Source organism: Neomonachus schauinslandi, chromosome 6 (assembly GCF_002201575.2).
Source record: "Neomonachus schauinslandi chromosome 6, ASM220157v2, whole genome shotgun sequence".
Lineage (NCBI taxonomy): Eukaryota > Metazoa > Chordata > Mammalia > Carnivora > Phocidae > Neomonachus > Neomonachus schauinslandi.
The window spans coordinates 27903942-27917650 of NC_058408.1; the positions used below are offsets into that span (position 1 = coordinate 27903942).

Sequence of the window (13709 nt, forward strand, 5' to 3'; positions counted from 1 at the left end):
ATTCTGAAATGCTAATCCATTTTCCAGGCCCAATCAGACCCCAAAATACAGCCTTTATGAAGATTAGCTTCAGGGGACTTGGAACACATTAAAATCAGCATACATTTTATTTTCAAGCACACAAGAAACACCAAACTTTTCCAGTGTTATTATACTGTGCATGAATTCTTCTCATATAGAATTGGAAGTTGCTTCTGGTGAGGTTGCTGATGATCAAGAATCAAGACATAGGAGGGGCACCTGGGTGGCTCAGTCAGTTGAGTGTCTGACTCTTGATTTCAGCTTGGGCCATGATTTCAGGGTCCTGGGATCGAGCCCCGAGTCGGGCTCCATGCTCAGCGTGCAGTCGGCTTGGGATTCTCTCTCTCCTTCTGCCCCTTACCCATCCCCCCAGCTCTAAATAAGTAAAATCTTGAAAAAAAAAAAAAATCAAGACATAGGAGCCTCAAAGATAAAGGAAGTTTAAGATATGACATCTTCAAAACCAAGAAATAGCATATTTTCCTTTCAAAGTAAAGGATATTTTACCTCAGCCTTCAATTCATTAAGTATTTACTGTGAAATGATCCATGTTAACTCTCCATAATTCTTCTCATACATAATTTACTTCAAGTGAGATGAGAGCCCAACTATAAAACATGCAATTTTCAACATACTTTGCATTATTTGAAGTATTCGAGGATGCAAAGTAGAACTCAACAATTTATCTTAAAAAAAAGAGCAAGTTCCAGGAGTTTTTTATTGTTTGGCTGACAGAACACAAAACCAGGCAGAGAAGTCCCCAAGGAAATGATGGTCACGCTTCATTGTTTTTTGCCCTTTGGTCCTTCACCTTCTAAGCATTTATTATATTTTCTTTTAAAGGTATTAGACATTTATTTTTATCACAAATGCAATCCAATTGTGAATAAATAAATGTATTACATTTAACATCTGCCCCCCCCATGTTCCCTTAAATAGAAAAAAGAGCTAAGGTGTCTCTTTCGAAGCCTATTTGGCCATAGCTGTCCCACCTATGGTTTTAAATACAGACTGTAACTTATCTTCTGAGATTCTTTCTTGAACTACAGCTCCTTCTGTTAAAGAAATCCTGGGAAAGAAGTCCTATTGATATTGTCGATAGTCTCCAAAAGGTGAGGATGGTAACTGGGCTGAAGGCAACTGAGAAGGGTCTTCAGCAAACTGAGGACCTGCAATTAAGAAAGAAAGAATCTTAAAAACCACCTGAATATTACACAAACAGAACAAGACTTTGTAGAGAGTAAATCAATCAACTCAATAAAAATAATGTGCTACCTTAGAGCTGTCCTCTGAATTTCTACTGCCTAATTTTCATGAGTGCCTCCAAATTTGGTAAAACCTGACAGCCTGGCTTTCTTTATGCTCCAGAATGAACAGCTCTCAACTGTTATGCCAGGAAAGTCAGATGGATTAATTATAGCAAGAAGTGAATTCAAGTTTTTAAAGCAATTGCTGTAACAAGCTGCTATAAAGATGGGAAAAATCTCACACCTCTTGACTTATTTTTCAGTAGCTATTTAAAATTATTTTCACAAAGTTTAAGTACCTTAGTCATGTTTTAAGAGAAATCAGTAATCCAGTTTATACAACCAATTAAGAGAATGAGTTCTGAAATGGGAAGACATCCCCTAGCCTGCTGTAGAACAAAGTCTTATAATATTTAGTTTTCAAAGCATGGGAGGGCCTGTGAACTAAGAAAAAAAATGTGTTTTTTGTTTTGTTTTGTTTTGTTTTAGATTTATTTGAGAGAGAGCACGAAAGGGAGAGGGTGTGAGTTGGGGAGGGGGGCAGAGGGAGAGGGAGAGAGAAACTTAAGCAGACTCTGGGCTAAGCGTGCAGATGGACATGGGCTCGATATCACGATCCTGAAATCAAGACCTGAGCCAAAACCAAAGTCGGATGCTTAACCGAATGAGCCACCCAGGCGTCCCAAAAAATATGGTTCTAAATTAAAAACAAAAAACAAAAAACTTTTATGCAAATAATCACAATTATTTTATTTTGGAAATAAAATAATTCAGGGAAACTAAAGCAGACTAAAACATTAACTGTAAAGAAGAAAGAGGGCAGTGGTAAAATTCCCTGAAGCTTTCCAATGCTTCAAAATCCAATGATACATATTTTTTTCACTATAAAAGCACTATCTGTTCATTTCAGAAAACTAGAGAAGATACTGGGTAAAACAGGTAAACCAAAGATAACCATTATTACTTAGATACAATTTTACCTCATTTTTCCCATGGTTTTAAAAGCATTTTCATGTCAGTTAATTAGAAATATATGATTAACTATTCAAAGATTTCCCCCAACACAGCTTTTCAGAAACACATCTCCTGTCTCAAATAAAATGCACTTCTTTTAAAGATTTCCTCTGAGGAAAAAAGGTTAAAGCAAAGTAACCTAGACTAATTTCTATAAGACAATGTAACTTGGGGCTCCTGGCTGGCTCAGTCAGTAGAGCATAAGACTCTTGATCTTGGGGTCATGAGTTTGAGCCCCCAGGCAAAGAACCCACTGAAAGAAAGGAAAAAAAAAAAAAAGAAATGAAAAGAAAGAAGGAAAGGAACGAAAATGTAACTGTTTTTGTTATGTTTCTGAATTTCTGAAAAAATGAAACTTTTCTGATGTTTTATGTGAAGCCTTTCACACTAAAGTGATAAAAACTAAAAAGCAAAGTTACAATGTGCCTATCATAACAGATTATTAACTCCAGAGTAATGATTAAAAAGCAGGAATAGAGGGACGCCTGGGTGGCTCAGATGGTTAAGCATCTGCCTTCGGCTCAGGTCATGATCCCAGGGTCCTGGGATGGAGCCCCGCATCAGGCTCTGTGCTCAGCGGGGAGCCTGCTTCTCCCTCTCCCTCTGCCTGCCTGTCTGCCTACTTGTGATCTCTCTCTCTCTCTCTCTCTAATAAATAAATAAAATTAAATAAATAAATAAATAAAGCAGGAACAGAAAGTGAGAGGATCCAGGAGGTCCCTAGATCATCCCTGGCATCTACTGTGTAGTGTGTTTGACAACTGTGCCAAAGAGACACTGAATCTCTTGCTAGGTGCCTCAGGGAAATCAAATCAAACTGGGAGCTATGATCTATTCCTAACTCTATGCTGAATCTTTTCCAAGCTCCGAAAATAATTTTCAACATGTGTCGCTATTCTGCCTATTTCCTTCCCCAAATGCCAGGTCAAATTTTTCCTACAAAATCCTCATGATTATCTTTTTGCTTCCTTCCAATGTCAAGGAATATTGGCCCTTTACAGACAACTGAAGTTTTCTGCAGTTACCAGAAGGTGCATAATTTAACAGCTAAGCAGATATTATATGACCATGATCACTTAGCCCACAATTTAACTTTTCCCTATATATCAGATAAAGGGAACAATTAGCAACAAATTATTTTACTAACTTCTCAAAAAAATTTTCTCTGCCAACCATAAAGTGACCCTCCCAAACACAGCCACTTTCTACCACTCTATTTCATTCTCTTCAAAGCAAGCAACACAATCAAATCTCATTTATCTGTTAACATGTTAGTTGGTCTTCTCCCACCAGAATTTAAGTCCTTGTTCACCACTATATCACAGCATCTAGAACAGTGCCTGGCACATACATGTAAGTAAGAGGTTGTTGATGGACTACCATTATTGTTACACATCTGCAAGGACCTTTCATCAAGCGCCTCTAAAATGACTGGCAATTTCTTAGAATAAGCACATGAGCGCTGACAAAACCTGAGAACTAAAAGAAAGATCAACAGCGGGCGCCTGGATGGCTCAGTTGGTTGAGCAACTGCCTTCAGCTCAGGTCATGATCCTGGAGTCCCGGGATCGAGTCCTGCATCAGGCTCCCTGCTCAGCAGGGAGTCTGCTTCTCCCTCTGACCCTCCCCCCTCTCATGTGCTCTCTCTCTCCTCTCATCCTCTCTCTCAAATAAATAAATAAAATCTTTAAGAAAAAAAAAAAAGAAAGATAGATCAACAGCAAACCATCTAACCAAAGCATTTTGGTTACTGTGGCTAAACACAATAATCAAATCCACATCTACCTTTTCAAATAGAACCAGGGGCTATTATCGTAATCCTCACGAGCCATGGCAAATGTAGAAATCACAAACTACCACATTTTAGCAGAAAGGATAGGTTCTCTCTAAATATCAAGAGGCCATTCCAGTGTTTGAGCTATGGTAGTAGTAAGCAGGAAGAAGACTCACCATTGGGAAATTGTGCAGAGGCGAATCTTGTCAACAAGATACCAGCTCCTTCAATTAAAGCTAGGAGAATGCCACCCATCGCAGCTGACCCAACCATGGCCACTGGTCCATCTGAACACATTAATAACAAAGAGATTACCTTGATAGAAAACTAGTTTAATAGAAGACTTGGTAAAGGAAAGAGCTGTCCATATGGCTCCATGCTACCCTCATTCCAACCCTCCTTCTCACTGGCTAAAACCAGGTGTCAACAAACTAAGGCCCACAGCTCAAATCCAGCTCATTGCCTGTTTATGCAAAGTTTTATTAGCACAGTCATCCTCATTCATTTACATATAGTCTATGGCTGCTTTCATGTTACAATCATAGAGCTAAGTATTTGTTGACAAAGACCTCACAGCCCACAAAGTCTAAAATATTTACCATCTGGCCCTTTATAGAAAAAGTTTACTGATCCTTGGCCTAAACCACTAAACCTCCCAAAATTCTGGGTTGCTTTCTGTCCCAAAGATCTAGAAGATGGTTCTAAGCTCTTTATTCATAACACTGCTATGTGGCAGGTATGATTATTAACTCTAGAGTACCAATGAGGAAACTACGGCTGGCACAAAAAGTTTGGCAAAATGCCCAGTAACTTGAACTGCTCTTAACCACTGTATAGATCAGAACCCCATGCTCTCTCATTCTTAAACATTCCAAATAAAGAGATACTCTTATTTTCCCCCATATCACCACATACATTCATGCTATGCTAAATTAAGCAATGCTCAGTTTTATTTATTACAGATATCACTAAATTAAGACAGATAAGGTTTTCCAAAAAGTCTTGCTTTTACTAGTGTGTCTATAATGATTGCTTACTTTTTCTTCTTTTTTTATAATGATTGCTTACTTCTTGCTGCCAGTATGGCTCCTGTTAAGGCACCACTTGTGATGGAGTTCCAGGGATCTTCTTTCCCTCTGACTTGAACCATACTGCAGTCAATCATGGAAAATAAACCTCCCCAAACTGCAAAGCTACCTATTTTATTTAAAAACAAAAGAAATTTCATTTTTTCATTTTACATTTAAAATATTATACTCAAAAATAACTTTAAATAACAACACTATATTCTTAAAACTCTCACACTTCAAACAAATACATGCAAACACAAGTTTGGATAAGCACTGAACAGTCGGAATACTTATCTTTTCAATAAAGCGTGGGTTGTATTGTTATCAGCTTGAAAATTAGCAATGGCCCAAAGCCTAAAAGAAATAAGCCAGGCCTAGAAGAGTCAGGCTAAACACATTCAAATCTCCCTTTCAGAACCAAGTATCTCTCTTTAAAAAGCAATAAACACAACAAAGCCACCCTGCTTCTTCCTTCCTTCTCCTTTTATAGCTCTACCTTACCTCTATTTTTTCTTTTCTTCATTAAGTGTCACTGAGCATATATATATATACTCTATAAAAATCACCAGGAGAGATACAAAAGAAATCCAGCTATCCTGGAATGTATTATAGGTGTAGGCCAATACATGCTAAAGCAGCTAATGGATGATACAAACAGTCAGAATTATGGAACATCAAGGGGAGAGAAATTAGCTATCCTCCCTTTCTATCCTTTATTCCTCCAGCATGAAACTAAAAACCACACTAAATCAAATTACTTGGCACTTAAACTGTTCCTAAACACAGTAACAATTTTGTCAAATAAGAAACACCCACAAATACACTTATAGAAGTACACACAAAATTTTAGACAAAACCAAGATTTTAACTGTCAGCATCTCTGGATGATGTGACACATGACTTAATTTCTTCATGCCTGCTTTATTATCCAAATCCTCTATCATGAGTGCACCCGACTTGCACCATATGAAGAGTTGTTACATTTATTATGATTAAAGAAGAAAAACTACCCAAAAGAGCCCTAGTCACTTTATTCTTTACCCTCTGAAATCTGAAAATAGTGGGGATATGTTAGTAAGGACAATACCAAATGTCAGAACCAGATCATCACCAGAATCCTTTTCCAGTTTTCACATTATCCATTAAATCTATTAGATATAACCAGCTGAAGTATAGCATAAGCCCTCATATCTAGTCCAATACTAGATAGTACACACTACATAAAAATAAACTAGTAAACTAGTTCTTTCCTCTAACTCAGTAATTCTATGTCCTGAGAGAGATCTGATGCCTCGGTGTATTTAGAATGTATATTAGAATTACCTCACTAAATTCCTCAAGCAAGACTCTCCCAATACCTCACAAGAGTCTGAAACCTGACCATCCTCCAAGAATAATTGCCAGAGTAAGCTATGGTTACTGATGAGAATGAGACTGCGTCCAAGCAGGGTGAGGAGGCAGTCCACCGAAGGGTGGCCCAGTGTGAGGAGCCAGAGCCAAAGCAGGGTAAGGAAGAGTCCTCAGCCTGGCATGGAGTTGAGTGTATCCATGTGGAAGGACGGCCTGGCGTGGGGTGCCACAGCCCAAGAGGGACAAAGATGGAGGTATTCATATAAAAAGGGAGAAAGGAAGAATAAACCTTATGCGGCTGGATTGGAACTGAGGTCCTGGTGCGAACTCATGATTTTCAACATGTACATATAAATATGGATATAAATTTGGGTATATGTATTTATGTTGTGGTTAGTGTGTGTTTACATATATACATATATACTCCCAAGCTCTATTACAAAGAAGGCCCGGGAACAGCAACACCCCAATAGCAATGATACACTTTGCACTCAGATTTTGGATTCTAAATACCATTCTCAACTAAAAGGAACCAGAGCTCTATGGAGAAATGGCTGACTCTATGGCTAGGCAGGGAAAATACAAGATGAGCCTGGAGTATCTTGTTCCAAAATGCAAAAGATGCCTGAAGAATAATGGGGATGTGTCAAAAGCCCCCATGAAATTTTCTCTATGAAAATATAAGGCTCTTCAGGACACAACTATGATTTTTCCATGTTGCCTGTCCCCTGGATTTTGACTAGAGAAGCTCAGTAAATGCTCACTGAATTAAATTGAAAATGTCATCCCAGTATTTTTATTATTTTTTTAAATTAATTATTTTTTTTAAGATTTTATTTATTTGACAGAGAGAGACACAGCGAGAGAGGGAATACAAGCAGGGAGAGTGGAGAGGGAGAAGCAGGCTTCCCGCTGGGCAGGGAGCCCGATGCGGGGCTCGATCCCAGGACCCTGGGATCATGACCTGAGCCAAAGGCAGACGCTTAACCGACTGAGCCACCCAGGCGCCCCATCATTCCAGTATTTTTAAAAAGCAAGACACCATAAAGATTTCTCAATAGTTTCCTTAAAAAAGCCAGTCCCAAGGATCTGAAATAATCCCAATTCACTCATACCACAACTTAGTCTTCCTCTATTTCACCCTGTTTAATTTTAGAATAGTTTTAGAGTTACAGAAAAGTTGTGAAGATAGCTCAGAATTCCCATATATCCCACATCCAGTTTCCCCAATTTCTAACATCTTACATTTCCATGGTGCATTTGCACAATTAATGACCCAATATCAATACCGTATTAAGTAAAGTCCACACTTAACTCAGATTTCTTTAGTTTTTATGTCCTTCTGTTCCAGGATACCAAATTACATTTAGTGGTCATGTCTCCTTAAGCTCCTCTTGCCTGTGACACTACCTGATTGTTTTTTTATCCACTGAAAAAGTGTAATATGATAGAAGCAGCCTCTTAAAAGACATATAAAAACCTGTATGACTTCCACATATATTAGGAGTTCAGGGTTTGGTGTGTGCTTTAATACTACTAATCATTCTTGAACAAAGGAAAATCAGTCACTATTTACTTTCCAGGGGTATATAATTATTACAGAGGAAAGAAAAGGAAAAAGATATACCATCACTTCAGCCCTCACAGCTTCGATTTCCTCACCTGGAAAATGGGGATAATTATACTTACCTCTTGTGGTGTTGTGAGGATTAAAATAATGCTATAAAACCCTTAGGAGAGTGCTTAGCACATAGCAAACACCCAATAAATGGCAGCTCCTAGCTAGGCTTCCAAAGAAAAATATGCTAAAAACAAAGACAGGACTATTCTGTCACACAAAATTACTAAGGAATGACTAAAAGTATTTAGTCTTTTTCATGTGTTCTGCATGGTCTCTCCAACCTGACTGTATCTTTGTAAATGAATATAGCCTCCAAGCTTTTATTTATTTATTTGAGAGAGAGCGTGAGAGAGAGAGAGAGAGAGAGAGAGAGAAAGAGAGAGCATGAGATGGGGGAGGGTCAGAGGGAGCAGCAGACTCCCCACTCAGCAGGAGCCTAAAGCAGGGCTCGATCCTGGGACTCCGGGATCATGACCTGAGGTGAAGGCAAACGCTTAACAGACTGAGCCACCCAGGCGCCCCACCTCCAAGCTTTTTATCATCTCTCTTCTCCCAACTTCTGAATAGCCAAGTTTAAAAAGTATAATGAATCCTTTTCAAATTTTGCATTGACCTCTGCACAACATCCAAAACCTAACCTTGGAGAGGAGTCTGAGCAGCATCATCAGTTTCTCTCTCATGAAACCCCAATCCTTCAGATCACATTCTCTTCAGCTTTATATTACCCCAGAAGCTATCACTCCTGACTCTCACAAACTTAGGCTTTAAACACGCTGTCTTCCTTTTGGATAACAGGAAAAAACAAAAACAAAATACCACTGAGCGTTTGGACAAAGACAAAATTTTCAAATGAATGGATGCAGCAATTCCAGTTAACTTTCTCAATAAACCGTAAATCCAGAAGAATTTACAGAGACAGTAATTTCTTTTTTTTTTTTTAAGATTTTATTTATTTATTTGAGAGAGAGAGACTGAGAGAGAGAGCACATGAGAGGGGGGAGGGTCAGAGGGAGAAGCAGACTCCCCGCTGAGCAGGGAGCCCGATGCGGGACTCGATCCAGGGACTCCAGGATCATGACCTGAGCCGAAGGCAGTCGCTTAACCAACTGAGCCACCCAGGCGCCCAGAGACAGTAATTTCTAACAAGCTCTTAGATTGAACTAAGCTTCATCTTCAAATGAACAAGAAAAGATATTCTGAAGTACAAATGGAAAAATTCTGCTTACCTCCCAACTGTGGAGCCCTGGTTTTAATAGCTGTCAGACTCCCTCGTAGTCTGTGGTTTACTCCCTATAAAGAAGCAATCAAAAATACAGTAGAAATACAATATATTTCCAGCTCAGTGATAGGGCCACCAGTGACATTAGCAAATCCAGATTTCAAGTGATGATAAGACAAGACCATTCACCTACTTACCACTGGAGAATTGCGAAAACCTTTTATTGCTTGAAAGATACCACCACCTATGGTACCCATCGTAAAGGCCCCACCACAATCATCGACAATTCGCCAAGGGCTAAGAACAGGAAAAAAAAAAAAAAAGACTATTTCTCATTCATAAACCATAAAATTTTCTTTGCTAACACAGTAAGGGATGCAACGGATTCCAATGTAGGGTCTACTGTAACCAATAAAATAAACATTTAGACAAAAGGATTCTGAACATATCCCTATCTATTTAGCTCCAAGCCATAAGGAATGGAACTGGCTTTAACTCCCTACTGTTAACAGTACTTAATTTTCATTTAATAATTAGCACATCTATTAACAGTTGGGCACTGAGCAAAAGTGAATAAACAACTATGTAGGAAATTACATTATAATCAATGCTGATCCAATCTCCCAGGGATCAAAGTAAGCTCTCCAGGTGCAGCAAAATTTAAAGCTGAGACCCCCCCCCCAAAATGAAGATTCAACAGGGGCAGAGGGAGACCAATTTAAACAATTTTTAAAGTTTGAAATTCTTTCTGGGTTTATTGAGTCCCACTAGCACTTGGAACTTTAGTTTGTATTAGGTCCAACCATTTAACACGCTGGAATACTCTAATCGCCAATAATTAAAGGTTATATTTGTAAACCCAGTTTCCAAAAGTAGCAACCTAACTTATACAACACAATGAAATCTGAATAATGTGATCAGAACAGAACTACTATTCTAGGAATCTGGCTTATAAAAAAGTCTGTGAATGGTTAATTCATTTTTTAAAAAAGATTTTATTTATTTGTCAGAGAAAGAACAAGCAGGGGGAGCGGCAGGCAGAGGGAGAAGCAGGCTCCCCACTGAGCAGGAAGCCTGATGTGGAACTTGATCCCAGGTGACCTGAGCCAAAGGCAGACACTTAACCAACTGAGCCACCCAGGTGCCCTGGTTAAATTAATTTTAGACCCACTATAAATAAAAGCAATTTCTTTGATCTAGTCTCAAGGGTCAAATGCTACATAATGAACCTATGGACAATCTACTTGTTCAAGTAAACTTGTGAATTCAGTGTAGTTGCTGCTGAAGAATTTGAATGAGTAATTTCTGACTTTGGTGGACAGGAATACAAAACCTTGCAGTGGAACATCATATTCTTTTTCAAGTATAATACAAATCAGGACCTTGTACAGAACGACTATCTCATGCAGCACATATTCCAACTGTCAGCAGGATGCTCTGGGGCCTTGCTAACCAAGGCTTGCTTTTGTGACCCTAAAAGCAAAATCAGCAACACCTGAGAGTTTATTAGACCTGCAGACTTACAACACTTTACCCAGAACCTACTGAACGATCCCAGGTGACTTGATTTCACTTTAATAGTTTAAGACGCAGTGCTTGATATTAAAAAGGATTAGGAAATTGCTTTAAAATGGTAGAAACAGGTGGCGCCTGGGTGGCTCAGTCGTTAAGTGTCTGCCTTCGGCTCAGGTCATGATCCCAGGGTCCTGGGATCGGGCTCCCTGCTCGGGGGGAAGCCTGCTTCTCCCTCTTCCACTCCCCCTGCTTGTGGTTCCCTCTCTCTCTGTCAAAGAAATAAATAAAAATCTTAAAAAAAAATTAAATAAAATGGTAGAAACACTAATAGGAAGTATAGAGAAAAGACAAAGGAGAATGAATTAGTGGCTCCTTCTGAGTGGTGGGCCAGTAACTTCAAAAGATCTAGTCCAAATGATCTTATTAGTTGGGGATTAAAAAAAACCTTTTTTGGGGGAGGGGGTTAAAAAAATCTTAAAGGACAGCAGGATTCAGGGGCGCCTGGGTGGCTCAGTCGTTAACCATCCGCCTTCAACTCGGGTCATGATCCCAGGGTCCTAGGATTGAACCCCAAGTCGGGCTCCCTGCTCTGCGGGAAGCCTGCTTCTCCCTCTCCCACTCTCCTTGCATGTACAGCATATGATGTACATGTTTGGAGGCAGAGTGGTGTGGAGGGAGGAAAAAGATTCTTATAGTCTGAGGTTGGAGGATTTGAGAAAATGCTCTTACCAAACAGGACAGTACAGAAGATCAAAGCAGTTTTGACTAGGAAACTAACCAGACAACTGATTGTATTGCTTCAGGACATATGTACTAAGAGAAAGCAAAGTAGTAGATAAAAACTCATTATTCTTATTACATCTTTAATTCAACCAAGTTAAAAAATTTACCCTCCTGCCAGCCTGTGTCATTATACTACATCCAACAGCAGCTGATAACAACAGTCTACAATGCGCTGAATTCTTCATATGTAAGCACAATTTAGGAAGGGGGATAATTACATTTGGTAATTTTAAAGAGCCAGGAGGTGCTGAAACGCTCTGTATCCCATTTGAGTGATTTAAATTAAAAAAAAAAAAAAAAGGCACAAAGCAGGTAATGTGGCTACTGCTGGCAAGGTAATAATATAAAGTCCTAGGCACTTTCACAAGTTGAAGATGACATTGGCTTTTGCTCTAACCCAATAAACAGGTGATTAACCCAAATAATAAGATCTGATTTCGCTCTTAAGACCCCCAGAAGCCTTAAATTTAGGCAACCTGAGACCTCTGAGAGCAATTACCCGTTTTATAACTATGTATGTGCCTGATTTACTCATGCTGTTACTCTCTGAACCTATAAAGTGGTAAGCACAGAGACCGCACTCAAATACTGAATACATGAATTTCTGCTCATGGTTTCTCAAAGAACACATACTACTATCTCTTTCTATTTTCCAGATAATCCTTGTCCCCCTTCTCCCCTAAGGGAGAATTCCAAGGATGAAAACGAGGCTCCTGCCTACAGGAGCTTATCCAGGCCCTTTAGGTAAAAATCTCTTGTTCTATACATTTGAAATCCTTCGCCCTGGGTAGACAATTCACAATACAAATAATGTCTTAAGAATGGCATCCCCCTCAGAGGCCTACTGTCCATTCCTCAACACAGGAACTGAGCAAAGCGAGACATGGGGACGTGTCCAAGGTCACCTCAGCAGACAGAGGGGATTATTACGGACCCCGCACAAGATCGACTACGCCCTCGGTTGGGAGCAGATTCCGAGGCTCCATCAAGCCCAAGCCGGGACCTCCTCATCCAACGCAAGGTCACCAGAGTGCCGGGTTGTTAGCGGAAAGGCTGCCACACGCGGCCGGGGGAGCACAGGGTTCAGAAGCCGACTAGCTGCTCTAGACGGCGCTGCCTATGGTTACCAAACCCACAGCGACAAGCCTGCGACTGAGTTCAACTTGCACCTACGGGCACTGGACAGGGGAGGACGAGGACCACGGGCAGAGAGGCAGGAGAAAACAAGAACAGTGGTAAAGCTCACCAAGGTTCTCGCGCGTACTCCTCCATCTTGACTCCACCTGCGCGAGTGATGCCGGGCAAGTTGGGTGGAGCCTGACCCCAGCGGCGGAAGTGATCTCGAGAGGAGGGCGTTAAGGTCTATGTGGATTGGTTCACCGTTTCCTCCCGCAACCAATGGGAGCCTGGACTTCAGGGCGGCGTGGGGGGCGGGGCAGAGACGCTCCGTCGCAGAGTTGGCCCCGCCCAGGTTCTCGAAGGCTACTGGTCTGGGCTTCCTGCGCCGGGAGCAACCCAATGGCGAGGAGTTCAACTTAGCCCGTCACTGAAGGTTCCGTGGACTGAGATAAACCTAGCATTATTACGCTAGGGTTCACCAGATTTCCTAAATACATGTCTTTTTTTGTTTTTAGTACTTTGGCTGCTAGTTGGGAATTAATGTTAGCTAATCCGCGATGGTTTGTGAAACTCTTAACCAACTACACACAGTAGGAGAAGGATTAGGGCAGACAGTGTCATAGTCCTTGTAGTCACAGTGCTTGGAATGTGATAGATGTTCGATAAATGCTTTTGAAGTGAACTTACCTGGGCCATCTTTGCTGTGACCCAATTTGGGGCCCTCAATTGAAGGGACAACAGAACCTCTTCTGGTCCACCCTTCAAAAGATCAGCAGAAAATGTGAGGGGTGTTTAGCTCAGAAAAGAGGAGACCAAAAGGATGGGAACCCATCAACCTTTTTTAGCCTACAGTCAACAAAATCTCGGTCATGTGATGTCTGTTAAAAGAACTTTTCTCCACTCCTTTTGAGATTGACTTTAAAATATGTATATATTTAGGGCACCTGTGTGGCTCAGTAGGTTAAGGGTCTGCCTT

At 40.3% G+C, this 13709-nt stretch overlaps 1 protein-coding gene across 1 annotated transcript; it reads right to left on the reverse strand.

The window, feature by feature from the left end:
• Positions 1-720: 720 nt before the first annotated feature.
• TIMM17A (translocase of inner mitochondrial membrane 17A) lies at positions 721-12906 on the reverse strand. The gene is made up of 6 exons (XM_021682471.2): positions 12861-12906; positions 9514-9613; positions 9324-9387; positions 5125-5253; positions 4233-4343; positions 721-1190 (listed from the first exon to the last, which is right to left on the reverse strand). The coding sequence occupies exons 1-6, from the start codon at positions 12884-12886 to the stop codon at positions 1105-1107; spliced, it is 516 nt and encodes a 171-aa protein (XP_021538146.1). The 5' UTR covers positions 12887-12906; the 3' UTR covers positions 721-1104.
• Positions 12907-13709: the final 803 nt, after the last annotated feature.